Source organism: Enoplosus armatus, chromosome 6 (genome assembly GCF_043641665.1).
Source record: "Enoplosus armatus isolate fEnoArm2 chromosome 6, fEnoArm2.hap1, whole genome shotgun sequence".
NCBI classification, from domain to species: domain Eukaryota; kingdom Metazoa; phylum Chordata; class Actinopteri; order Centrarchiformes; family Enoplosidae; genus Enoplosus; species Enoplosus armatus.
This window is the reverse complement of record NC_092185.1, coordinates 19,576,085-19,601,379: the sequence shown is the minus strand read 5'-3', so window position 1 is coordinate 19,601,379 and position 25,295 is coordinate 19,576,085. Positions and strand designations below refer to the sequence as shown.

Here is a 25,295-nt window from a genome sequence, read left to right as displayed (position 1 = left end):
AACAAAAGTTGAACTCTTCCTTTAAACATTACAAAAGGTAAAGCAAAACGTTGCCTGATTAGGAAGGGCAAACTCCTCCCAATTAAGCGCCTGTCGGACTCAAAAAACCTGTCAAAAAAACGAGACATCAATCTCATTAAGTCCTCATGTACCTCTATAGCAAGGCACCGACGTACCTGAGGGACCTTGTGTCCTTCTGTCACTCCACCGGAGACACTTGATGTAATGATTAAACAAAAAAACCCAACCCTGTGATTAAGTATTCACTTACAGTATTCCTATTTCCAAGGACAGTTACAGACTACACTTATGAATTATGAGCTAGAGTTAGAAGAGAGCCGGTAGTGAATCTTTTATACATTCACATTAAATTTATAGTTGTGTGATTTTTTTTTTCCTGTACTCTATCCTCAGATAATCCCTCTGGTCAGTCTGACAGATGATCTATTTTGCCAGACGATTATCAGTTGAGTTTTACATCTAAATCTCATTACAGAATAAATGGCCTGACATGTTTGCTTCTTGATTCCTTTAAGTGTTATTTGGCTGAAACTCGGCATATTCACTCTCAAGCACAAAAGGACACAGCACAACGGAAACATCAGAACAAACAGCCTGATGTCATTTAACTGCATTAGATGTCCTTCCTCTCAGAGATATCATTGTCCAGCCTTTGTCAACTGTCATTCTGCCCTAGTCTTTGCAGGAGAGCGTCTGTCTTTGAAGCTGTAATTTGTAGACGAGAACACAAGCCTTTCAGAAGCAATAAACATTGATACTGAAAAAAGAGGGCGGTTTGTATGACTATAACACAGGATCTCGACACTTTGAGGTGACAGACAGCAAGACAGAGGGTGCATGGAGGGGAAAGAAGGTCCACAATCTAGCAGCGGGCTGACAATACTCCAAAGCTTGTAGGCCATTCAGCTGCAGTCAGCCAGAGATATTTTTTTTGTAATCTGACCCGCCTGTCTACATAGACAGTTCTGGGCCCTACCAGCATGGCGGGGCAGCGTCACAGCCCCATGCCCCCTTTTTTAGCCAGCCTGACACCCCCACAGCCGGCACACGACCCCCCTCCTCACAGATTCACATGGCGGCTGAGTATCTGCGGGGTGGGGCTGGATCTGGGGACTGTTTTGAAGTAAAACTCACTGCAGAGCTCTACGTGACTGTAAAAACACCAACAGACAATGGAACCCAAACCGAATCTGAACCGAGCTGAGACGTTCTCCTTCGTCAACCCCTGGATCAGATATTTTCTCTTCTTCTTCAGCTTCTTATTTTGGGTGAGTAGAGTTGCACCGTTGAAGGATTTCTCTTTGTGTAGACACACCATAACACAGCTGTTATGGCATCCTTGTACACCATATATTCTTAATATTTATGAGCATACAAATCACCAGCTAACAGGGAGCTTTCCGAAAAAAAGTCAGATCTGCTAGAAAAGGAAGCCAAACTAAAAAAAAAAGCTTATAAATAATAAATGAAGGAATACAATTCAGATAGTATCCAGAGCTGCAAACAGCAGAAGCACATAGACTCCCCGCTGCCACCTATTTTAAGTTTACTACAGCTATATATGGACACTCAGATCACTCCTACATCACTGTAGCAAATGTTGAATGGTGCAGTCTTATCAAATCAGTTCAACACTGACTCATACTGAACTACAAAACACCTGGCAACTGTGTGAGCCTGCTGGTAGTCTGTAGCTGAATGTTTCTATTTTCTGTTAAGTACTGTTACTTGACAGCCCTTGTTGAATATATTGCAGGCTGCATTGTTTCGCAACATGACTGCACAAATTTGGAGTCCGTATTATATACAGCAGTGATTCCTAAACAAGGGTACTTGTACCACAGGGGGGTAAATGACAATTTAAAAAACAAAGAAACTAAAATCCACATATCATATAGCAATCACAACACTAGATTGGGAATGGGTGAAAAGCAGAGATAAGTCTAAAGTTTGATACAATTTGGATAACAAATACACAGTTGAAAGAATTAATAGTTAGCTAAAAGTAATGGATAAATGGTTAAAATAGATAGCTAAGAGTAACTGATGAACAGTTAAAATAGTTAGCTTAAACATGATGGATAAACAGTAGAAACAGCTTAAAGTATTGGATAAATGGTTGAAAAAGCTAAAGGTAATGGGTGTGAGGTTAGAACTTCAGATGTTTATCCATTACTTTTAGCTAATAATTATTAGTAAGCTAATAGTAACAGATAAATGGTTAAAATAGATGGCTGATAAACAGTTGAAATGGCTTAAAGTATTGGATATATGGTTGAAGCAAAGAACTTGTGCCACTACAAGAGTTACATTTGTATTGAAAAATATGGCACATGACGAGAGAAAACTATTGTAAATAATCGGTTTAACTATGAGAATCACAGTTAAAAGGTAGAAAGGATAATAACATAATCAAAGTACTGTGCATCTCAATGGATCAAAAGAAAAACAAGCCATACGTTCTGCCTTTTTAAAGAGTTAAATAACTTCCAGTTTAAAATCAACTCGAATGAACACATTTGGAAGATGACGGGGGGTGTCATTAAGGGTTCATCTGACAGAGCTGTGGGGATACAGTATATAACAAGGCTACAAACTCTCAAATGATTCAAGCTCCACTGCTGATTGTTAGTGTAACCAAGAGGCCAGGTTAAGAGAAAGAGGAAGGTATAGGAGACACTTTGATGCTGCCAATAAACCATCCATCAGGCCCTTTGTCCCTCAGCAGTTGCTTTCACACAGACAAACACACACCGTTTATTATATTACTACTCGGATCACATCTGTAGCACTAGTGTCCCTACACATCCTTCATATCCCTGTATATCCAATCCTACACAAACACAGCGAGGGGGCAAACACTGTACCGCACACTTACTGTGTTTAGAGCCAATCAGCAATAACTGCAGCCACACAGCCCAGCCTGTGTTGACTTTGTTTATCAGACACGGGCTCAGAAGTGAACACTGCAGCCCTAATCCATCAGGCCTTTGTCCCCGCGTCCCCATGGCTCAGTTCAGCTGGCTTTCACCTCCGCACACAATCCGCCGGGAGAAGCCTGATTCATCCCTTTGAAAAGCCTGAAAACAGAGCTGGAATACATTCACTGTGTGTGTGTGTGTGTGTGTGTGTGTGTGTGTGTGTGTGTGTGTGTGTGTCTCCTGTTGCAAATGCACACTGTCACCCGTGTTCACATAAGCACACACAGTGGCAAACTGACAAATGGAGCTGCAGGTGCACACACTCCAACACAACAGAGAATATATCTGAGAAGAAGAAAAAAAAAAAAAAGCAAAAGACTAACTGTGCTTTCAAAGATCTTTTAAACACTTCAGTCCCAAAGAAAATGTGCACCATCGATGTCTTGTGTTTTGTCAGCTATTGTCTCACAAAGGCAGATTATTGATTCAAAAATGTGAAGGAGATAAAACGTCCCATTTCAAAGTAACAATTTACTTCTCCAAAGCACATGGAAAAATTGGGTTGTACGTGAAGGCTGCCAAATAAAAATTACACCTCTTACACAGCAAATTATGCCATGGACCGTGGATCCCCCTGACCTCCAGAGATCCAATGCAGGCTTTTCAGAGAGAAACCAAACAAATCCATGTTAATACACACTGAACAAAAGGCATTCTGTATACTCACAGGCACACACACACATTGACACATACACAATTAGTAATCAGGAGACTGTCTGAATCTGGAGGCTGGAAGTGAAAGCCAAACCATGCAGATTGTTATTCAAGGTGAGAAAAACAATCAGAGAAAGGATGGAAATTAATGTTGACAATGCAATCAACAGGAAGCTCTAATTCCACCTATTTTCCACCCTGCTCGCTGTTTTATTGTGCAGCTTCTGTTAGGGTGAACACACAGCCATAGCAGCTTTACAACAAGTTCTCAAGTGACACCATTACTCACAGCTCACACACGCCTGTGCCTGAATGTTGTCACTGTTTTGAGACCTCATTAAAGGAGGTATTCTTCCCTTCATCCGCTGCATGCAGTGTGGGCTGCCGCCGTCTCTTTTGTGTTCAATATTTTACACAGCAGGAGCCTTTTTTTTTGCTACTGTAATGTTTTTTTTTGTGTGTTTTTTTTTTTTGTAGAAACGCACAGAGCCGGTCTCAGACAGATCAACGCCCTGAACTCCTCAAACACACACACCTTCTCTCCCTTCTCTCTGAGTTCTCCTCTCTGTCTCTGCTGTTGTAGTTCAAGACACTGAAGACAAAAAGCATTATCTATAGTCCACTCGACAGGTTCTACTCGACAGGGAGATTCATACAGAAATACTCTTGTGTAAAAGCTGAAAGAAAGAAGTTTCGAATTCTGAAGGATCGTCTTTTGAAATCACAGGTGGACTGAGCTTGTCAGAAAAAATGAATCCTCCACCTCGATGTTCCACATTAAAGCCCAGATCCATATGTTTGTTGTTGTTGTTTTTTCGCTGACATCCATCTGTCTGTTTATCGTAAACACATCATCGGGCTCAGTTGCCACGGTTACAGGCATTCTGTATACTCAGCATCTGAGGAAAGGCTCATCACCGCTAATCTGATCACACCTGTCCTGGTCGACAGTGCAAACAAAGTCTCTTCAAAACAGGAGCCACCACGAGATAAAGCGTACACCCAGAAGAATTACGCATCAATTACTGGTGCATTTTCTAGGTTTTGCAATGGCTACTTATACAGGTGTTCTTATGGATGAAGGCCATTTTTTATACCACTTTGGCAAGCTGTTTCCCCCTGCATCTTTATGCTAACCTAAGCTAACGCCTCCTGGCTGTGGCTTCATGTTGAACGGACAGATATGAGAGTGGATCGATCTTCTCATCTAACTCTCTGCAAGAAAGGGAAATAAGCGTATTTCCTAAAAATGTCCAAGTCTTTATTTAACCACGGCAAAACCCTCGCCCATGTGTGGTTTTCCATCATCATCATCATCATCATCATCATAACAAGTGATTGCAGCACTACTTGGCAGCCAATCTGAAACTACCAGATGACGTGAAGCACAATCAGAACTGAGCATTTGATTCATGTCTTTTTTGTGGTTGAACCTTTACAATTTCCCTCTTTTTCCCCCCAGGTTTTCTCCTTGTTGATTGTTGCCATTGGGGTGTATGCTAAAGTCCAGAAGGCTACAGGTATATTCATGACACACTTTTTCCACATTCAGGTACAAGCGAAGACACTTCTCAAACTCTACAGAAATTGCCTGTTATCCTATGTCACAACTATAGGAAGTGAACATTTATTATATATTATGTCAATTCAGCTCCTGCTTTGTGTTCACAGTGAATAAAAGAACTGGGATAAACTGTTCCTCCATACATTGCAGCCTCTCAAGCTGTGCTGGTGTAAGATGGCGGCCTCTTTTAGTTGTACACCTGTTGAGCTTCCCCAGACACAAAGCAATAGTCTGTCACGTTTAATGGGTCAGCAGGTTTTAGCTTTATCCTCATTTTACCTTGTGTCATTATTTTCCCATTTAAATTACAATACATAGTAGATGGACAACAAAAAGGATTAACCATGGTTCATTCCACTGATTACGCCTCTGTGTCCTGCATAATCACAGATCATTGATGCTTTAAGAGAATGAAGGCTGTCAGTTTAGGGAGGGAGGGTGGGAAAAGAAAAAAAAAGTGTGAGGGAGGGAATAAAGGTTAGAAACGATGATAGAAATATAGAAATACAAACAGAGAGGAAAAGATGAAAAGGTAGGAGTGGAGGAGGAAAGATATCTAAACAGGGGCGGTTGTGCTCCTGTCTTTCTGCCAGACACGGTGCGGGACACGTTCCTGATCGACCCAGCTGTCATCCTAATTGTGGTGGGGGTGGTCATGTTCTTCATCACTTTCTGCGGTTGCATTGGAGCCCTCCGAGAGAACATTCGCCTCCTCAAGACAGTAATAGACATAATAGACACATTACTAATACTGCTGCTTTGGTGGCTCACATTGCATTTAATCCAAAGCCAAGTCTTACATCTCATGTGTAACAACACATCTGACAGCTATGATTATGTCTCAGTCAGACTATGTTTTTTAATATTTGTGTCTTTTCTTACTCTAGTTCTCCTTCAGCCTGACATTGGTCTTCCTCACCCAGCTGGCCATAGCAATTCTGGGCTTCTTCTACTCCGATCAGGTACTCGAGTCTCTATTACTGACAATTCTGTGCACTAGCTTAGTTATTCTATCATACAAAGTCACTATAAAAGGTCACACTTTGTCTCCAGCTCTCTTCCTCAGTGTCACCAACATTGACCATGAATGCCCCAGAGCTCCATTGATTTTGTGTATTCTTTCCCGGCTTTTGGAGATTCTGTGCACTTGTAAGCAGAAGTGTATAAAACTTAATAAGGTGTGGCATCTGAAGACACAGATGGGCCCACTGAGCCCACAGGGGGAAGGTCTTGTCAATGTCGGAGCCACACAGCATACACAGAAAAAAAACCACATACACACCAATACTAAAGTGGAAATCAGTGTTTGTGTCTTTAAGCCGTGAGACTGCCAGAAAAGAGAGGAAAACACTTTAATTCTCTCTCTGGGATGCATCGACTTAAAGTGGCTTGACTGGAAAATACTTAAAGGATAATTCCAGTTAATTGCAACTTGGGGTCAGACAATCAAGCAGTTTTTAAACAAACCTTTGGTGGAGAAAATGAAGACTAAAATGACTACCAATACTGTCCATCACGGTTTACACACCCACCTTCTGGTTCAACTTTGACCTACCGCACTTGCCATAGCTCTGCATGCACGCAGTTTTTCTCTGATATTAGGGATTATTACATTCTTTTTGGGTGCGTTCATTTTCGGTTTTACCTCCAAATTAAATAGTTTACATGAAGATTTTTGTGAATAACTCTGGCAAATATAACCGAAATGATGTGTACTGTTATTGAACATTAATATCCCACAGCGCAATGCCCAAAGGAAATGGAGCTACTCACAAGAGCAAACATGAGCTGTGTCCCACATCGAAACTACAGTATGAAAAGTGACAAAATTACTCAAAAATTGGGCTGAATGATATGCAAAAAGGTGATTTTGCGAATATTTTAGCAGATATTGTGATTGCGATATGAGTCAAGATTTTAGTGGGAATGGTAATTTTTGCATTTCATTTTCACTGAAAAAAAATATAAAAATGATGATGACACGACATTTGCTGGGGTCTGTACCAAACAAGCATGTTCCCTTACGTCTAGGGAATATGATGTGTAGGCCGAAGCATCTCTGTAGCACCACAATGCTTCATTTATAATGGTGTGTTGTGACACATTTTACATTTATCAAAAAATTACAGCTCCTGGATAATATTTCGACCAATTGTTCAGCATTACTCAAAAAAGTCATATATGCATATACAAAAAAACACAATTTTCAGGAAAATTATAAATATTCATGTACACAGTGCATTGTATTGATTGATGTCCAGCCGAACACTACACTGTATTATTTCCTGGTAGTGTGAAACGGTAAAGTGTGATGATTTCTTGTATACTACTTGCATAAACAGTACACCCTATAAATTAGTGTATATTACATACTGTATACAATTAGTATGGAATTGGGACACTTTGACTTGAGAGCAGATCAATCAAAAAGCAATATTGCATTCTCAGATTGTTTCATATGACTCAATTTTCAGAATCATACAGTGTTTAAAATAAAAAGTTTAGAGCAAGCCAGAAGAATAAACATAAATTTTGTGTGGAGGATTATTTTCTATCCATTTAGAAAATAATAATAATGTATGTGTGAGAACAGGTGACCCGCTCAGTGAGTGTATATGTATCCGTTTGCACCCCGTATATGACCCCAGTGATTGATTTGGAGGCTAGGGGGAAGCGACTGATCCCCCCTCTAGTATTCCCTGACATCAGTGTCTGGTGGCGAGGAGCCTCGTGCCCGATGATACCTCTGCTCTCCTCTCCCTTGTGTTCTCTGTCAGCGCTCGGACTGCCTGCTGCTAAACAGAGCAGTTTAACAACCCTCCCAGCATCCTTCCTCTCTAAATGATTCAAATGCTTCGGCACTTCAAAGTGGAACCAAATGTTCCATTTCAACAGATCCCTTGAAGGAGACTTTGCCGCTAATGACGTGGGGAGGTGTGACGGTGGGCTCCGAAGCCCACGAGCATACTGTACCACGTGGAAGCACGAGAAACAGAGGGAAGGGTGGGGGGACACTGTAGAAATGCTAACACAATTTAGTAAAACTAATTCAGGAGAAGGATTTTGGGCTATTTTGATACAGCTCACAGTATTTATCAACATAACCTGCTCTAACGCGGGCTGTAATACGAACAATTCAGAAAGCCTTCAGCAAACTGCTCACAGAAGTTCTTTTCCAGCTTAATGAAATTTTAAAGTTCAGCAGCTTATTAGCATGCAGCACTCCTATTAGCATATATTACATCTGAACTCAGTCTGTATAACTATGGCCCTCCTTGTTTTCAAATTTTTAAAGGATGGAGATTTGCATTAAATACCTTTTCAAACATTCTATTTATATGTGAGAATAGAAAAAGTAAATGTGAACAATGCAAAGCCTCATTAATACTCAGAAAAGGAATATAATGGACAATGAAAGCTAACAAAATAAAGTAGCACACAATTTTAATGTCTGAATCAACCTCATTTAGTTTGAAATCCTCATTACAGATTATTCAAACAAATCAATGTATTTCATTTATATTTCATCGGAGTTTTGTTTATTCAGCACAAGTGGAGCTGATGAAAATTACCACATTATAATAACAAATGAGTAAGTTCAAGCAATTATCTACCGCAGCTGAAATAGCGTAAAGACTGCGTGTGTGCTCTGCATTTGGTATGCACTGTGTGTATTGATATCAGAGGCATGAGTGGTTTTATTATCATCGTTCTGCTGCACTCCTGCAGCCATCACACTGCTGCAGCAGCGCCTGCTCCGCTGCTGTCTGGTCGAGATACATCCCACAGGATGCTCATACATCGCAAACAAGAGGATGTTTACCATTTATGTTTATTTCCATATGGACGGATACGTGAGCATGAAATATTGAACGAGGAGACTAATGCCACATATCAAGGCACTTATTGTTTAAAAGCTCTTCCTCGATGGCATTTTATAAAAAAAATTACATTTGCAGGGCAATATAACAACATGCATGTAAATACGTTATATGCAAATTACAATAAAGGTACTGTAGAAGTAGATGAAATCCAAAGACAGTCACCTGATCAACCATGACTACATATATAATCACTCCTCAGATGCAGTTTTGACTTGGATTTGAAAAGATCCCAGATATGATCCATTTTGAGTCGTGTGAGGATTTCCACAGCGTCTGTCCAAAGGAGGTTTCACAGAAAGCAACTTTGCAATCCTCCATAGACGCAAACAAAGTAATTAACTGAGGCACAAAACCTGAGAGGTTTCATCATGTTACTGAGCACCTTAGGAGCCTGAGAGACATTTGTGGATAAGTTCACCTCTGGCAAATTTAATGAAGTTATTAAAACTAATTTCTTTAGAACACGGCAATGTTGATATTAAAGCTATTATTCTGTGTTTAAACTCTCTCGTGTCCCCTCTCTTAGACTCGGGATGCTTTAGGAAAGTTTGTGAAGAAAGCCATCGTGCACTACAGGGATGACCTGGATCTGCAGAACCTGATGGATTACATCCAGAAAGAGGTGCCCTGGCCAATTCCACTTAGCTAGAGTGGCTGTGTTTGTTGTCTGTAACTATCCACATCACACAAGCCTTTAAATTGATCACAGCTAGTGGTTTATTGAATACGTCTGAGCACTAAACCAGGAAACCACAACCAGAGACCTCAGAGCTGTATGTCTCATGTTAAAGAGGGTTTTCCACATGAGAGGCCACGTTACATACAGTTCCTGCACTCTGTGGGTCTTCCTCATGTGATATTCCTCCTCCATCTGTACAAACTGGCACACTTGAGAGCCTGGGTTCTCCCATGGGAGAAGCCCAGACTGGCAGGATGTACAGTACAGAGCATGACCATGTTTCTAAATATATACCTGCACTGTGCTCTCCTCTCTCTCTCTCTCTCTTTCACTCAGTTCAAGTGCTGTGGGTGGAACAACTACACAGACTGGTCTTGGAACTTGTACTTTAATTGCACACATGAGAACCCCAGCTCCGAGCGCTGTGCTGTGCCTTACTCCTGCTGCACCCCTGTTCCTGGAGAGGTGCGTGCTTTTCTGCGTGGCCTCATACCATACACTGTGTGGACAAACCGATGTAAAAGCTTCATGGAAAACTGTAAAGTAGTAACTTTACTTGGTGTTGCGCTAAGAGACACAACTGACCAATCAGACCTTATTACACGGGATTAAGACTAGGGACACCATCTTAGCTAGCTAGCTACCAAGCTACATTCATGAAAAATAGTGACGGAAAAATGACGACAAGCGTGGAGGAGATCAACGCAGCTGTACAAGCTGTTGTAAGTCGCAAAGATAACAACTCTTAAATCCACACATTCCTTTGAATCATGCTTTGAAAAAGTTAACTGCTCCACAGCTTCCATGTCAAATGAAAAGAACAACGGCCAGCTAGGGACAGATACGCCACTCCCTACTGATTGGTTGGGGCAAAACAAAACAACCTCCCAACGAGGGGGCTAACATGAACACTGTGTCAGGCTGAATGACTAAAGTGAAATGAAATGGCAATTTCCTGATTATGAGGTTTAATGAGACTTTTTCCAGGTGTTACAGCCCTCCACCCCACACACACTGACTGGCTGCTATTAATTAGAAAATAAAGAAGTGAAGCATATAACATACCTTACCGTTAGTGGCCTGTGGACACTGAAATGTAGCCAGAGTTTCTTGACAGTGACAAACAGTATTAGCATTATTTTGACATTGGATGAGTACACAAGTGTGTCAAAACTGCAGAAGCTATTTATTTCTTTGCCTAGGGGCAACGTCAACATGTCTACATCTGCAGGTATAAACTGCTGCTGGTATTACTTTCCTTCCCCTTGGGGGAAGTAAGTTGTCGTGCAAAGAAAAGGTCTGATAATGAGCAACCACTTTCACCCTATAGCAGCTTGCATGAATGATGTGTGCGACTTGAGTGTCTTAGTAAGTCATGAGCCAGCTCCATTTGTTCGGACCAATATAATAATCGAGGGAAAAGTCCCTAAAATTAAGCCAGACAAACTGCATCAACAGAGTTACACAAGCAACATCTAGAGCGTTGACATGCAGTCTGATATGCAGCCTACAGTAACACGACCAACCACTGGCAGCATTGGCAGCTGTTAATTTTTAACAGTGTTTTAAATTTGAGCCCCTTTTCATGAAGGTTTTATATTTTGTCTACACAGAATCAACACACACAGCTGCCTGCACATGCATAAGAAATTAAATGTGTGCAGAATAAGGATACATGCTAGCACACGTCCAGCATGTATGTAAATGCTGTACTCACACATGCATGAATACACACATTTGCAGCCACACAAAGGCAAGTGCAAAATGCTTGTGTACGCTCACACACAGCGGCACAGCTTACAGGCCACCGATGACAATTCCTTCTGGTTTGTGTGAAGACAGAAGACTAAAGAGTGCATGTAGATCCATCACACTAATATTGATTATACATCATGCTACACGGCAAACAGATCACAGCAACCTTTTTCTACATGGGTGAAAAATCAATTAATTAAACACGAGAGGAGCCGATGCAGTGCTGCAACCTGCTGTTCATAGCCTGTAACTGCATGGCCACACCAAGTGCTGAGTAGCCGTCCTTGTCACATCAAATGTTTGTGGTTGTATCGCTCTATTGCTGCTTTCTTTCCTCTTTTTATTCCAAGTCTCTACAGTCAACAGGCTTCTGCAAAACTCTCCCATGGCTGTCACAATAGTTGCAAAATAATACAAGAGATGTGAAACAGCAGCATCTTCTGAATACTACTTCCAGTGTTTCAGGTTTAATCGGTGAGGACAAAAAGATAATATTTATTGAAAATTTGTCATGTCTCTGTCTTTGCCTTTGTCCATGTGGCGTACAGGCAGTGATCAACACTATGTGCGGTTTTGGGGTTCAAACCCAGAACTACCTGGAGGCAAACAAGTCAATCTACCCAGTAGGCTGTGCGGACAGAGCAGTGATGTGGATCGAGTCTCATCTGCTGCTGGTGGGCGCTCTCGCCCTGGGTCTGGCCTTGCCTCAGGTATCCTCACACATGCACTCACTTAAAGCAGGCTGGCAACAGTCCTTTGCCATTGGTAACGTCAGACTATTCTGGGCTGAAATTACTCTAGTCTTGTCTTAGATAAGCTCTCTCTCTCACACACACACGCACACATTCACAAATGTCAATAGAGGCATCAACTGGCAGCTCACGACATTGAGCTTGTAGCAATCAACATATTGACGGGCCCTGCTCCCTCAAAAGCAGACTCGCATGCTGCATTTGGACAGGGCTGCGAAATAGAGCAACACTTCATCAATCAGGACCCTTCACCTAGTAGAAGCACAAATCAATCAGAGAGCTTCCAACAACTTCCCTGCACAAGCACAGAGTGTCTCACGTAGAATAACGTCGTCCAGGCACAAGGGGGAAAAAATCAAATAAAAATCTTACTCTAAAAGAAACCAACAGGGTGTAGGGTTAATGGGAGGCCACCGGAATAGAGCTGATTCAAAATGGAGGATTATACCTAGACAGCAATAACTAGGCGCAATGGGACAATGAAATTTTAACTGCACATTATTCATTTATTACACTGTTCGAGACTGAAAGCGCGGTTGCAGTCTGCGTGTGATAACGTAAGAATATCTGCCTAAGAAAGGAGGATACTGACGATCCCCGCGTACTCGCTGAGCACCACTGCACAACACACCTCAAATCCCACAGCATCAAGTACTGTTAATAACTCAAGTCAATATGTTAGATTGGCCATGAAATCAACTTAGCACTTATCAAAAGCAGCCTCAAAATAATTACTTATCAAATGGATTCAGGTACTGTCACATTGCGTTCTCACACAGCTTTGCTGCTGGATCTTTAGCCTGATCTCTCTCTCACTCTCATATCTGGCTGATTGGGTCCCCAAAGATTCTGCTAAGAGGGAAGCATGTGAATTACCCATGAGTCCTGTCAAAACAATTGCATTAGTATTCCAGTTGCTTTGATGTGCGGTAAATCTGATGATGAAGTTCTCTTACTTAACACCCTTGCTGGATTTGTCTGCATAACAAGCCGCATTTTAATCAAACTGTTAATTATTGAAAAGCTCTGTTAAAAGCTGCGTTTGTGTGTGCTCGCTTTGAGAAACACTTTGTGAACAGCTCTATAGGAAGTGATATGTATAAAGTGTTATAATTCCATAAATATGGAATTATAACACCCCCCCCCACCGTCATGATCGGCGCAGGCTGTACAGTTACAGAGAGTCTGTTCTGCAATCTAAAGTGACTGCTGTCCTCTAGATTGCAGGCATTGTGCTGTCCCAGATGCTGATCTCTCAGATCCAAGATGAGATTACCTCAGTGTTGTGAGAGCGGGTCGAGACAGAGGAAGAAAAAGAACGTACAGTACTCCGATCAGCTCCTCCGACATGTGCAAGGACATATTTTTTACTGCTACTGTTTCACTACTTCTTATTCTAAACGTGCTGTTGTCTACCGGCATAAAAAGTGTGGTGCACTTCATTGTGTTACTCAAAAAGTCATCACATGCAAAGTGAAAGTGTATATTTATTGGTTTTGAACATGATTTTTGTATTGCTCCTGACATGCAGATTTTATTTCTGAAAAGAATTTATATTTAAATGTGATGTTTGCTAATAAAATTCCAAAGAAGAAAGTTGCACTGCTCTGTATTGATTAAAGACGTCAGTTTTATAAGCTAAATTAATCAACTCATATTAAGCATGTGATTATGTATTATTCTTACACTATTTATCATGCATTGGCAACCTGTGGTTAATATTAGCTCATAATCTTGAGAAATGTGCAAATATGTCCACTTACAAAGCTTAACAGGTCAGCAATCTAAAAGGGCACTGAGCTCTACATTTAAAAGAGTGCTGCATAAAAAGTTTCAGATGTCTTGACAACAGTGCCCGCCGGTTTGTAAAGGAGTCTCCCAAAGCCAAACAGCAGCACATCAGGTTATGGTGTTGCTTTGATGTTTTTTGCATGGGAACTGCTCTGCACACCTTACAGTCAGCCTAGTCGTGAAGAGCCAGGGCTCTCTGCATCAGACGATCAGTCAGGGGGGAGTTTGGCCTCACGGCATTGCGCTCCGCCAGAAGACATCTGCAGGAATTCAGCCCAGCACAAAGTGATGAACACAGATTCAGACAGAGTGCAAGCTGAGAGGCTAACTTGATCAATAATGAAAATATGACATGGTGTACAGATAGGGGATGTCTGTTACATAATGGGAGCATACAGCTTGTGTTTTATGTGCACATGGAAAGACAGCAACTAAAGACAACTCGAGTGGACAGCAGCCCCGACAGCAACCATACGGTATCATGATGAAAGATGAGATCTTTCTTTTTTTCTCCCACAATCTCTCAACAGATTTTCACACACTGTAAAACATGGATGGCAAAGATGCACAGCACTGAAATTAGAAAAGAGTACAGCTTTCAGTTTGGCCAGAGATCCCTGTTGTGCATTACCTTCCCAGTTTCTGGTGGTGCTTACTCTCTGATTTCATGGCCGCATGAATAAGCAGTTGATTGAAGACATCCCTCTGTAAACAACAGTGGACAAACCCATTAGTAAAAATAGACCTGCTCCAACACTGTATATAGTTTTTTCTGCACTTTTGTCTTATACTGTATGCATGTACACTGTTGCACCTTGGGGAACAGTTTTTCTGAACACAAAGAACATAAAATGCCATCAGCATCCATCACTGAGATTCATTATTCATACGTTGTAGCACTGTGCTCCACATTCTCACACTATGTAGTGTGTTCATGGACTGAAAGGCTTTAGCTCTTATGCAGAGCGTTCTTCAACTCTTGCCTGTTTCACAACAACAGGGATTTCTGTTACACTAAAGAAAACAAAATACAGAATGATCAATGGTATCCAAAGAAAGTAAAGCCAGGCTGTACGCTTTTCAAATGAGTCAAAGAGAACTGGAGTTTGGCTTGGACTTGATTTTGTTTCATGTTTCTTGTTTGCTTTGAGTTTGCCACAGTTACCCATGTCTGTGGACCTCACCTGTGCATCACTGCCACCTATATTTGCCATGCGGTAGCGTAAAGGGTACAGTAGGTCCACAACTCGACTGTAGTTGCCCTGGTCGTAGTCCATCATGGCCTGACACATTGGTAAACCAATAGTCCCAGCCTGCTGATGTTGCTGATTGTCCCCAGGCTCTCTGTGATGTAAGGAAAGGAGCGGTTTACAACAAACAAAATATTTTCATTGGTACAGCTGGAAGGAATGGCAAGCATATAATGTTTATTCTGTTTATTACTTAATATGTTTTATCTATACTGCTCAAGTAACTGTTTCACCAATGAGGAAAAGAGATAAAGCAACATGTTTCATATTTATTAAATTCATCCCTTAATTATAGGGATTTTCAACAAACAGAAAACTGTTTAAATAAACAGGACGTTCACAACCTGCTTTTCAAACAATAAGTGAGATAAAGGTAAGGTTTTATAGGTAACTTCACTCTACTGAACTGTGAAAGACATAAACATCAGTTTAAGTGGGATTCACTTCACTGTAAGGCAGAGGATTCCATACCGTTGTGAGGCTTAGCTAATGCTTAGAGTCACGGCCTGCAACTGTAACAGGAAGTATGTAAAATGTCATTATGGCAAAATATGGATTATGTAAAACTGTGCAATCCTTCCAAAACAAGGTAATAAAAGTAAAGGAATGAAATAAATGCAAAGCTCAAATATGCCCTCATGGCTCGCCTGAGTTCAAAGTAGAGCCTTGTTGAGGAGAAGAAGTAAGACACAGAGTGTCCCCCCACCCCCCGAAGGCGCATTATTCCCAAACTCTTGTGACTTGCATTATATTATGTAACACTAAAAAACAAGACAATTAAAGAACTGGTTTTAAATGGCAGCTTTTCTGTGGGTTGTGGGCAGTCTAAATGGAGAGCACAGGCTGTCCATGGTTGGGGATGCCAGAACACATTATAACCACAAAACTCCACAGAGGCAGCAGCTGCTGGTACATCTGCTGCAGAGGGAAGACCCTGGTCTTCTCTTTCTGACTGCATCCGCTCTTTATCTCGCCGTCCTACGCTCAGCCTGGTTTCTGTCTCAGCTTTACATAAGGCTTGTGTGGCTCTTATGTAAGGCTGACAGAGTGGTGAGGTGTGCAGTGAAGAGAAGAAATGGTGCAGAACTTACTTAGCCAATTCCTGGAGGCCCTCCAGCAGACGCTGAGAAGTCCCGCTCTCTTTAGCTCCCAGCGACACCATCAGGAAGTGGAGGTCGTTAAACAAGGTCACGTGATCATCGGTGTGAGGCTGCGTCACCTGGAGCAGCTCTCGCCAGCGGTCCTTCACGCACACACCTGACACATGCACCAACACAATGAATATAGTAACAAATATGGGTAAAGGTTCTGCAAATTATACCTTCAGTTTCAGATTAATGAGGTATGATAACTGAGATTATCTCACCTCATTAGCAGTTTCACTTAAGACTATTTTAAATTGTCTCAAATTAGACATTGCAGTCGCCCTTCAGCCCATTAGCAACACATTAACAAATGTTGCAGCACTTACATCAGGCCAATCAGTGTAATTCTGAACATTTCCAACAGTGCAGTGACTCGCATCATTTCCAGAATTTTAATCAAACTCTGATCAGTTTGATACTGTATGTGATAGACGGACGGGGAGATCAAAACTCCCTTCCCAATTTCCTTAATGCAGCCATCGCTAACGATGCCCTGTGAATTCCCTTATTAGCCCGTATCTTACCCTCCATTTCCAGTCTACAGAGCATTGAACTGGCATCTACAGTGTCCAACATGGATCCTGTGGCCTTACAACGTCTGAATACCTTAGGAAAATGGGACAAACTTTTATTATGATTCAACCTAAACACTCAAGGATGTAACATGTAACTGCCCCCACACAATGACATTTTTCAGAGAAATAAAAGTTTTGCTTGTCTTGCTGGGTTCCCCTGACATGAGGGGTTAAACATTCATGAATTTCAGCTAATTTGATGTAAGAATGTCTGTTGTGTTCAGACTTTTAGCAGTGGTAAGTAGCATCATGCAATGTTCTTGTAAAGGTACAGGACATCACAGGGCTTTCCTTTAAAATAGTGGCTCCTATTTTTAGAGTGAATAAAAGCTTTGGCAGTTGACACTGAAGGAGGGGGCGGGGGGGGGTCTCATCTTCACATGGATTTGACTTCCATTTGCTCACACTTGTCTTCTTGACTCACAACAAGCACAACACATTACTTTTAGTCTGCATCCCCCCACACATGGCTCTTGAAAAGGACTCAGTGTGTATGTATGTACTCAGATAGATATACCATTAAAGTTTTGACACAAACTCTCAACACAAACCAACCTGAGAATCGTAGATTTGCAGAGCGGCTTCATATTGCCCCTGTGGAGAAGGAGGAGGAGGTGAGAAAGATGAATTTGAATAACGGCAGACTTGAGAGATAAGCGAGGTTGATAAGGCTGTGTTGCACAGATGCAAACACAAATTAATCTTGAAATATAATCAACTCCTGACTTCAAATTACCCAGGGGAAAGGATATCATAAATACAAGTTCCACAAACACTCCTACTGCCAACTACTCGCTTGACTGAGAAAACTCATTATAATCTTTACCTTCTCGATGAAATATAGAGCCCAGTGCCAATAGTTATGACTGGCCAGCACGTCACACACCTGGAATTAAACAATACAATTTGAAATATTTTCCCTGGGGCTATTTCAATTTGTAATTTAATTCAGGGGACTCTGACAAACTGTCCAGATCAACAAGGTTGCTGAGATGAGATTCATCAGAAAAAGCTAAAGGTTGTACCTGCCAGTCATTCTCTCTTCCCTCCATGAACTTCAAGCCTTTGTCCACCTCTGCTTTCATCTCACAAACATGGGCTACAGAGTGGACAGCCCAACCATCATCTGGAGTCAGAGCGAGGCCCTGCAGAAGAGAGTTTAACCGTTTGAAGTAAAGAGAAGCAATACAGATGCAGTAAAAAATGCTGTATTTGTTACACCAGAATAAAATGACAATTCAAAAATAATGGCATGCTCAACTCTCAGTTACTATCTTTCGTTTCATCTATGATGTTCCTCAATCTTTTTTTCAAGTGACCCTCCATGTCCCAACTACTTTGTATGCATTACGCATTCAGACCCAGAAGAGTCTTACAGAAGAGAGCTGCTTATTATTGGTGTTCCGACAGCAAATTACCTGCTGTACAGAACTGACACAATCAGCGCAGGGACAGACAGCCTGTACCACGCAGCCAGGATAATGACAGCAGCGTATAAAACAAACTATAATGGAGAAGAAAAATCTCACCTCCATGGCTACTTTCTCAGCCTGGTCATAGAAGTGAGTCTCCAGGAGACCAAAGGAATACAGTCCTTTCAGATAGCTGAGGGCACAAACAACCACACAAGACATCTCTCATTACAAAGTACAAGGCAGAAATAACTTTATCTCACCTATTTAATTTATCCAGCATGAAAAGTAAAAGACACTGGCTTTGTGAATAACATGCCTCGAGCAATAGCAACGACAGCTTAGGGTCATGAATGAGAGGGATTTGAAGTGACCCCAATTTGCTTTAAAAAAAAGTCAACATGATCATTACATTGATGTCAACTTTTCTGTGCCATCACCAACTTTTGATCATGCTGATAACTGCCTTCACATTATTGCTATGTGGGGATACAGGCTTTTATTTTCACTGGGGTAATGTTGTGACAGCATATTGAGGATTTGTCTCCGTAATACAGACATAGCTTGAAGATATCGCTGTTGTGAGGCATGAGGTTTACCATTAAATGTTAAAATATGAAATGGATTTTGTCTGGTCTGACTCATCTATATACTTTGACTATGTGTTGCTGAAGGAATATGTGGAAGAAAACAAGAATTTGTACGCTTCAAGGTGTCACCCACAAACGGCGCGCAAAATTGCAGGGTGAAAGCGGAGGCTACCCCCGTGTGAGAAATTACCCTCTGCAGGACAGTATGGTTCAATCACACCGACAGACTCTCTCTTCTCAGTAAGAACCGCTTTCCTTACGACCACCCGCTAACTAGCCACACAACTGCACTAAACAGGCACATTAGTATCTACACGATGTGTTTGCACATCCTTGTGTGATCCTTGTATAAACTGCGTACTTCCTTGCATACTTATTTTTCTTTCATGCCTTTCTTTGCTCACCTTACGACTAAAAAATACCAAAACATTTATGCTACATATACTGTTCATTTTATGCAGTTTCCTGTGTTTTCATTTAATTTGCATATTTGATTATATGTCAGTGTTGTGTTATTAACGGTTATTTACACAACCAGCAGTTAAGGACCAACATTTACATTCATTTGGAGTCGTGTGTCTGACCACCTGACAAATGTATGCCCAATATTCACTCTTTTTTTAGCTCTGTTTTTGGTCTCTTCACCAACTCCTGAGGGAAATATCTGTCTCCTTAACTGCTAAATGCTCCACGATGTTCACCAGCTAGTCGCTAACTGTGTCTGCTGTTTGGTGTGAGCAGGTGGTGTGCAGTTGTTTTTGTAGAGCTTTTTTGCTGAAAACAGCTGCAGCCGAAAAAGAACCGATGAGAGCAGTGAGTGAACCAAAAGGGTGAAGATGTGGGCCAGACAGCTAAACTATGAGCTGAAACTCAGTCACATTGTTTTCATGTTGTCATTTGATTTACATTGCTATTGTAAAAATATTGATTGTAGCTGCTTTAAAAGACACCTCTTCTTTGTATGTCCTCCTACAGTTTAAATTCTCCCGAGATGATACTAAATTGTGTGTATTTCTTTGTTGATGGGTGCTATGATTTTGCTTATTGATAACTGTTACATAATAATAATAATACTTATTTAAGTTATAGAATTATTAAGATATAAAAACAGTAGACATTCATAGTATTTATATCACAGCTACTGTATGTAGTTCTTTTTTCATTAGCTCATGATGATGACATGTCTAGCCTACGGATGCCCATTAAGGCCCATTGTATTTATACAATAAGTCAGCACCTTAACAGTACAAACTCCATTAAAATAGTAAAATGCTGCACACTGATCAACTGTACACATTAGCCCATTGTGATGACATGCACAGTTTGAGTTATACAATACAATAAAACCTTTGGAGGCCCATTCAGTGTTGCGATGTGTGACGGCATGGCGGCGGTAGTCAGAGTACCCTTATAAGTTAAAATAACATGTGTAACATTAACATTAACACATTAAATACGACAAGGTATTCTTTTTTAGGCATCCAATACTAGAGGTGTAACGGTACCTCGGTTTTGGGGTCATGGTTTGTTGTGTTTTCGGTACAGCATGGAAAACAAAAAATGCCATGTCATTTATTTTGAAAAATGTAAACATTCAACAGTGACTCATTGGCCATAATTCTTTCTGAAACAGTTAATACACTCAAATACTGACCTATTGTCAATAAAAAAAAATTAATAATAACACAAATGTCAGTAATGCTCCATCATAAGACTCTGACCTGTTGATAATTACTGAACTGCAGCTTGTGCTGGTTTATACAAGGCAGGAACAACAACTGACATATATGCACACTGATGGCACATTGCAGCTCAAGCCCTTTCACCAGATGTTTAAATTCTGCATTCTCTATGGCCGAGTACTGTTGCATATCTGCAGCGATAAACACTCCTGTGGCATTAGTTACTGTGGTCTGAATCTGCAGTGAGAAGCTGCCTTAACGCTGTGGGGAGAAGGACTTGCATCTATGTATGGGAAACACTGACATATTAGCCCATTGTGATGACATGTACAGTTTGAGTTATATAATGCATTAAAGCCTATGGAGGTCCATTCAGTGCCATTGTATTTATAACTCAGCACGTGTATACAGTACAAACACCCATCATTTTCAAAATGCTCAGTATCAAATAATAATCATGATGACGTATACAGTTTATGTGTTACATATTGTATGTATTAAAGCCTGATGCAGAAGTGTTTTAAAGCCCCCCTTCACTCCCATTGCTTCTATAACTAAGCCAATACATTGAGGTCAATGAGTTTTCATATGATTATAAGGTTATCTCTTGGAATGTGTGCTGTCTTCTGTACCTGGACAAAGGCATATGTGGTTTCCAGTGGGGCAGCACCCTGGCCACAGAGTCCCTCATCTGGGTTTGCTCTCCCATGTAGAAGTACGCATCATGAGCAAACTTGAGAGCCAGCATATCAGTAGGGTGATCGACCAGAATGTCTTCCCATGCATCGCAGGCCTTTGGGAAATTTCTACAAGAAACATGAGTCACTGTTAAAGACTGTGAAGCAAAGAAGGACACACATCACAATGAGTGTACCATGAGAGTGGCAAAGACGTCAATATGCTTTGTGTTGAATGGAGGGAATTAGAGGCCCTTGAAAAACAGAGGTATCCTGTTTTTCCCAACATCACAGTATATCCCACTACACCATGGGGAAAAAAGACACAGCAGATAAAACAGAAATATTACTTGCCAGACTGTGACTGGAATTTACAGAAGACAAAATACGACACACAAATGCTGAGGATCTGAAGCATGACTACATCACGAGGAGGAGACACAGTGGAAGTTAGGGAGAAATGAATCTTGCCTGATAGATAAAACACATTCTTCAGTCCTTAGTGTCGAGATTCTTTCACAGGAAACCTGTTTCATCTGGTGCTCCTTCTGTTCACTAAATGCACTTTAGCTCTCACTACAAAGCATGTTACATTAAATCAGTGGAGGTGTTATTAAACAGCTTCATATTTTTTTTTTCAGTCGTAAGCACGTTTTCCTTTCAGTTCCTTGAAATTGAATTTACATTTAAGAACATTATCGGTTTGATTGACAGACAAATCATCTTATCAAATCATATGCCGTTCAGTTTTTCTGTCAGAAAGATTCACAGACAGCTTTGGACTGTCCACAACCCAAAGTAAGTAGTAAGTGCTTATCTATTTTAAGTTTGAAAGTGTATTTAGTTTCTATGGAATGGCACTTTATTTTAAACTTAAATATATTATTACTTAATAATAATATTTGTTTATTCTCATTTGTTATTTACTTTATGTTTACTTGGTATTTTATTCCTCTCCTGCACTTTGGTCAACTGTGGTTGTTTTAAATTGTTTTAAAACTTTGACCTTGACCTCTTTGGTAACCACTGGCCCTTGTATGAACAAAGTCTTTTTTATCCCTCTGTTTTGACTGTATTTCCAGTGGCAAGAAACCTGGCTCTGGATCTTACCCACATGAGAAGAGCTCCATGGCCTTGACATGGAGCCTCTCTCTGGGAGAGATGTCCTGGCTGTTGGCCAGCTCCACCGTTCGCCTCACAGCACTGGCTAGACGCTCATTCAGACGGGTGGAGCTTGTCGTTGCCGCCAGCTCCAGCCCCGTACTGATCACATGGCCCATAACTACAGGGAAAGCAGATAACACTGGTCTCTTCTTCTGGACTTTGTTATTGCAATTTTGCATGACGAATCACGTGTTTGTAAATGTTCTTCCTTTTGATGGGAAGCCAGATATGTAAAAGGGCCAGTTTTAAGTGAGTGCCTTTACTTCTTAAGCAAAACCTCTCAATTTCTGTTCATGTTCAATAAGAGTTGAAGTTAACGTAAAGGTTTTCATCCCCACTGTGTGCCCTCTGAGGTGAGGTGGCTCTCTGGTAACTCACAGTGTATTCACCTATATGGATTGTAGTCATTAGTAATGTTATCACTAACATAATAACATTTTTTTTGTCTGCTGTTAAAAAGTCTATTTGGAAAGTGTCTGTTTGTTTAGCTGAGCGCCTTTAACAGATCACCCTCCCTTCTATTTATGTGCTTAGATTACTCAGTATGTTTAGCCTAATTTTACACTGTTGAATGGCCCTAAATCATGAGAGATGACAAGAAAGCTTTTGTGACTGTTGCTCCCGTCACCCTAGCACTCCCTACAAAAGCACTTTGAGGAACCGACCTCTTCCTTATTACAAGTATAGAGGTCATTTCAAATAAAGTTATATTGCAGTGGCTAAAATTAGCACCGTTACCTTCATTATTTTTTTATTCCTTTTATATGTTTTCCCTCTGCTGCTGTTTCGTGGCCAGGTGTACTTTGAGAGTTTCCATGTGTCATCAGGACTTACCTGGTTAGGTACATGGTTAAACACAATTAATAAGCAATGTTTGACCACATGTCTATTTACCGAAGTTAGGGTCAGCTGCCTGGATAGCAGAAATGCATCCTTCAAATCCTCCCAAGGTTTCATCATTTCGCCATTTCACATACTGGGAGCCGAACAAAGTTGAGATGTTAAATTATAATTTCATTGATATGTAAAGCAGTGTGTAGACACAGTGTGTGTGTGTGTGAGAGAGAGAGAGAGACAGAGAGAGAGAGAGTGTGTGTGTTAAGTAGGCTACCTGAGTGAGTATGGCGTCATATAGTTTGCAAGCCTCATTACTGCTGGTGGACAATTGGAGACCCTCTGCCCTCCATGCCTGTCAGGGACAGAAGTAATAGCATGTAGATATGATTACTGTAAATCAGTTTAAATTTTGTATTCATACACACAAATTGCCACCGAGCAGGTTATTTCTGCCTTTCAAGTCACCTTGGAGACAGAAAATCAAAACCTACAATGTAAAGATGTAGAAGGCTGAATCAGCCCACTCACGCGGTTTTCAATGTTACTCTGAATGTGCATTGTTAATACCAACCCATCGCCAAATCTTCGCTTTACTTTGCCGTCAGTGCTAGCATAACTGCAACATGTATCAATCCCGTGGTCGCCACTTTTTGTTTATTTCACACCAAATAAACAGTGCTATTCTTTGCCAAAATGTTTTTTTTTTCTTTTTCTGATGTAGCTACGTCTTTCTTAAGCCCAGTCACTAACCTTGCAGTCCCTGAAACTTGAAGCAGTCATTTTTAATAGTGCAACTTCTCCAAACTTCCACCTCTACAGTGAACCAATAAAAAAAAAAGACCGGAAGTTAACTATACTCGGCTTGCTTTCAAAATAAGTGCATGAACAAAACCCGTATAATACATATTGTATAGAAGGAAAATGTACTTCCGACAATAAACTTTTTATGTGTACATTTTTTTGACGGTAGTGGGGGGAATGGACAAAATCCGCGCTGTAAACTGCGGGTTTTATTTACTGCTTTTATTTAATTAAATTCCCTCATTAATTAGCACACAGCGGGGTGGGGGGGCAGCCAAATATGATTATCTTACAATTGTGGTTCATAAGCTAAAACTTGTTCATAATAATAACCCATATTATTAAAAAGTGAGATTTTAGTGGACAAACATTTAAAAGAACAACTGCATTGTTTTATTGCCGTTTTTCAGCATACATCCAACATCCCTATGCATTTTAGCTACATGAAGCATTTACATTACAAGTCATGTGTCAACAGAACAGTTTAAAAATTAGGATTCATTTTCTTTACATATAATACAGTTTGCACACGTTAATAAATATCAATACAATCAAACGTATGACACACCATCTAAAACAACAACCCTTAAAATTATGTAACTTTTTTTTATTCACAGCTCATACCAAGTCATAAATATAGCCTCTAGTGTTTCTGTGCTGTAAAACAGTGACCACCTGGATTTTTACAGTTGTCAAAAAAGGGCTATTAGATTTGACTGCCTACCGGATAAACCATAATGTTCCTATGTGATACAAGTTGCTCATAAAGCACTTTGCATTTCTTCAGCACCCCATTTAAAATCATCTATCTGTTTGTTTGGGGACCTGCTGGATAAAAGTATTTGAAGTAAAAATCTCGAGTTCCAGTGGGATACACAGATGTGACTACCTCCAAAACAAGTAAACTCAGAAAAATAAAATATAACTTAAGTATAGAGAATGAAAACGAAAAAGGCATCTTGTTCAAGGGTAAAGTATTAACACTGCCGTATACTGATGCAAGTGTAGTGTAGTGTGTAAGTTCTTGTGGTGTACTCCTCAGATATTGCAGCATATCCACCAACACAGACAGTCCTGCGGC

At 40.7% G+C, this 25,295-nt stretch overlaps 2 protein-coding genes across 2 annotated transcripts; one reads left to right on the top strand and one right to left on the bottom strand.

Annotated features, from left to right (window-relative positions):
* The first annotated feature begins 1,193 nt into the window (after positions 1–1,193).
* tspan33b (tetraspanin 33b) lies at positions 1,194–13,579 on the top strand. The gene is made up of 8 exons (XM_070907488.1): positions 1,194–1,289; positions 5,119–5,176; positions 5,814–5,941; positions 6,108–6,182; positions 9,631–9,726; positions 10,120–10,252; positions 12,091–12,248; positions 13,511–13,579. The coding sequence occupies exons 1-8, from the start codon at positions 1,194–1,196 to the stop codon at positions 13,577–13,579; spliced, it is 813 nt and encodes a 270-aa protein (XP_070763589.1).
* Positions 13,580–14,168: 589 nt separating this feature from the next.
* On the bottom strand, positions 14,169–24,193 carry ttc38 (tetratricopeptide repeat domain 38). The gene is made up of 14 exons (XM_070907487.1): positions 24,164–24,193; positions 23,688–23,765; positions 23,471–23,552; positions 22,523–22,694; positions 21,368–21,541; positions 18,581–18,656; positions 18,077–18,196; positions 17,878–17,937; positions 17,607–17,645; positions 17,001–17,082; positions 16,423–16,588; positions 15,266–15,425; positions 14,713–14,786; positions 14,169–14,341 (listed from the first exon to the last, which is right to left on the bottom strand). Exons 1-14 carry the CDS (start codon positions 24,191–24,193, stop codon positions 14,254–14,256), a joined length of 1,401 nt encoding a protein of 466 aa, XP_070763588.1. The 3' UTR covers positions 14,169–14,253.
* Between the last annotated feature and the right edge of the window lie 1,102 nt (positions 24,194–25,295).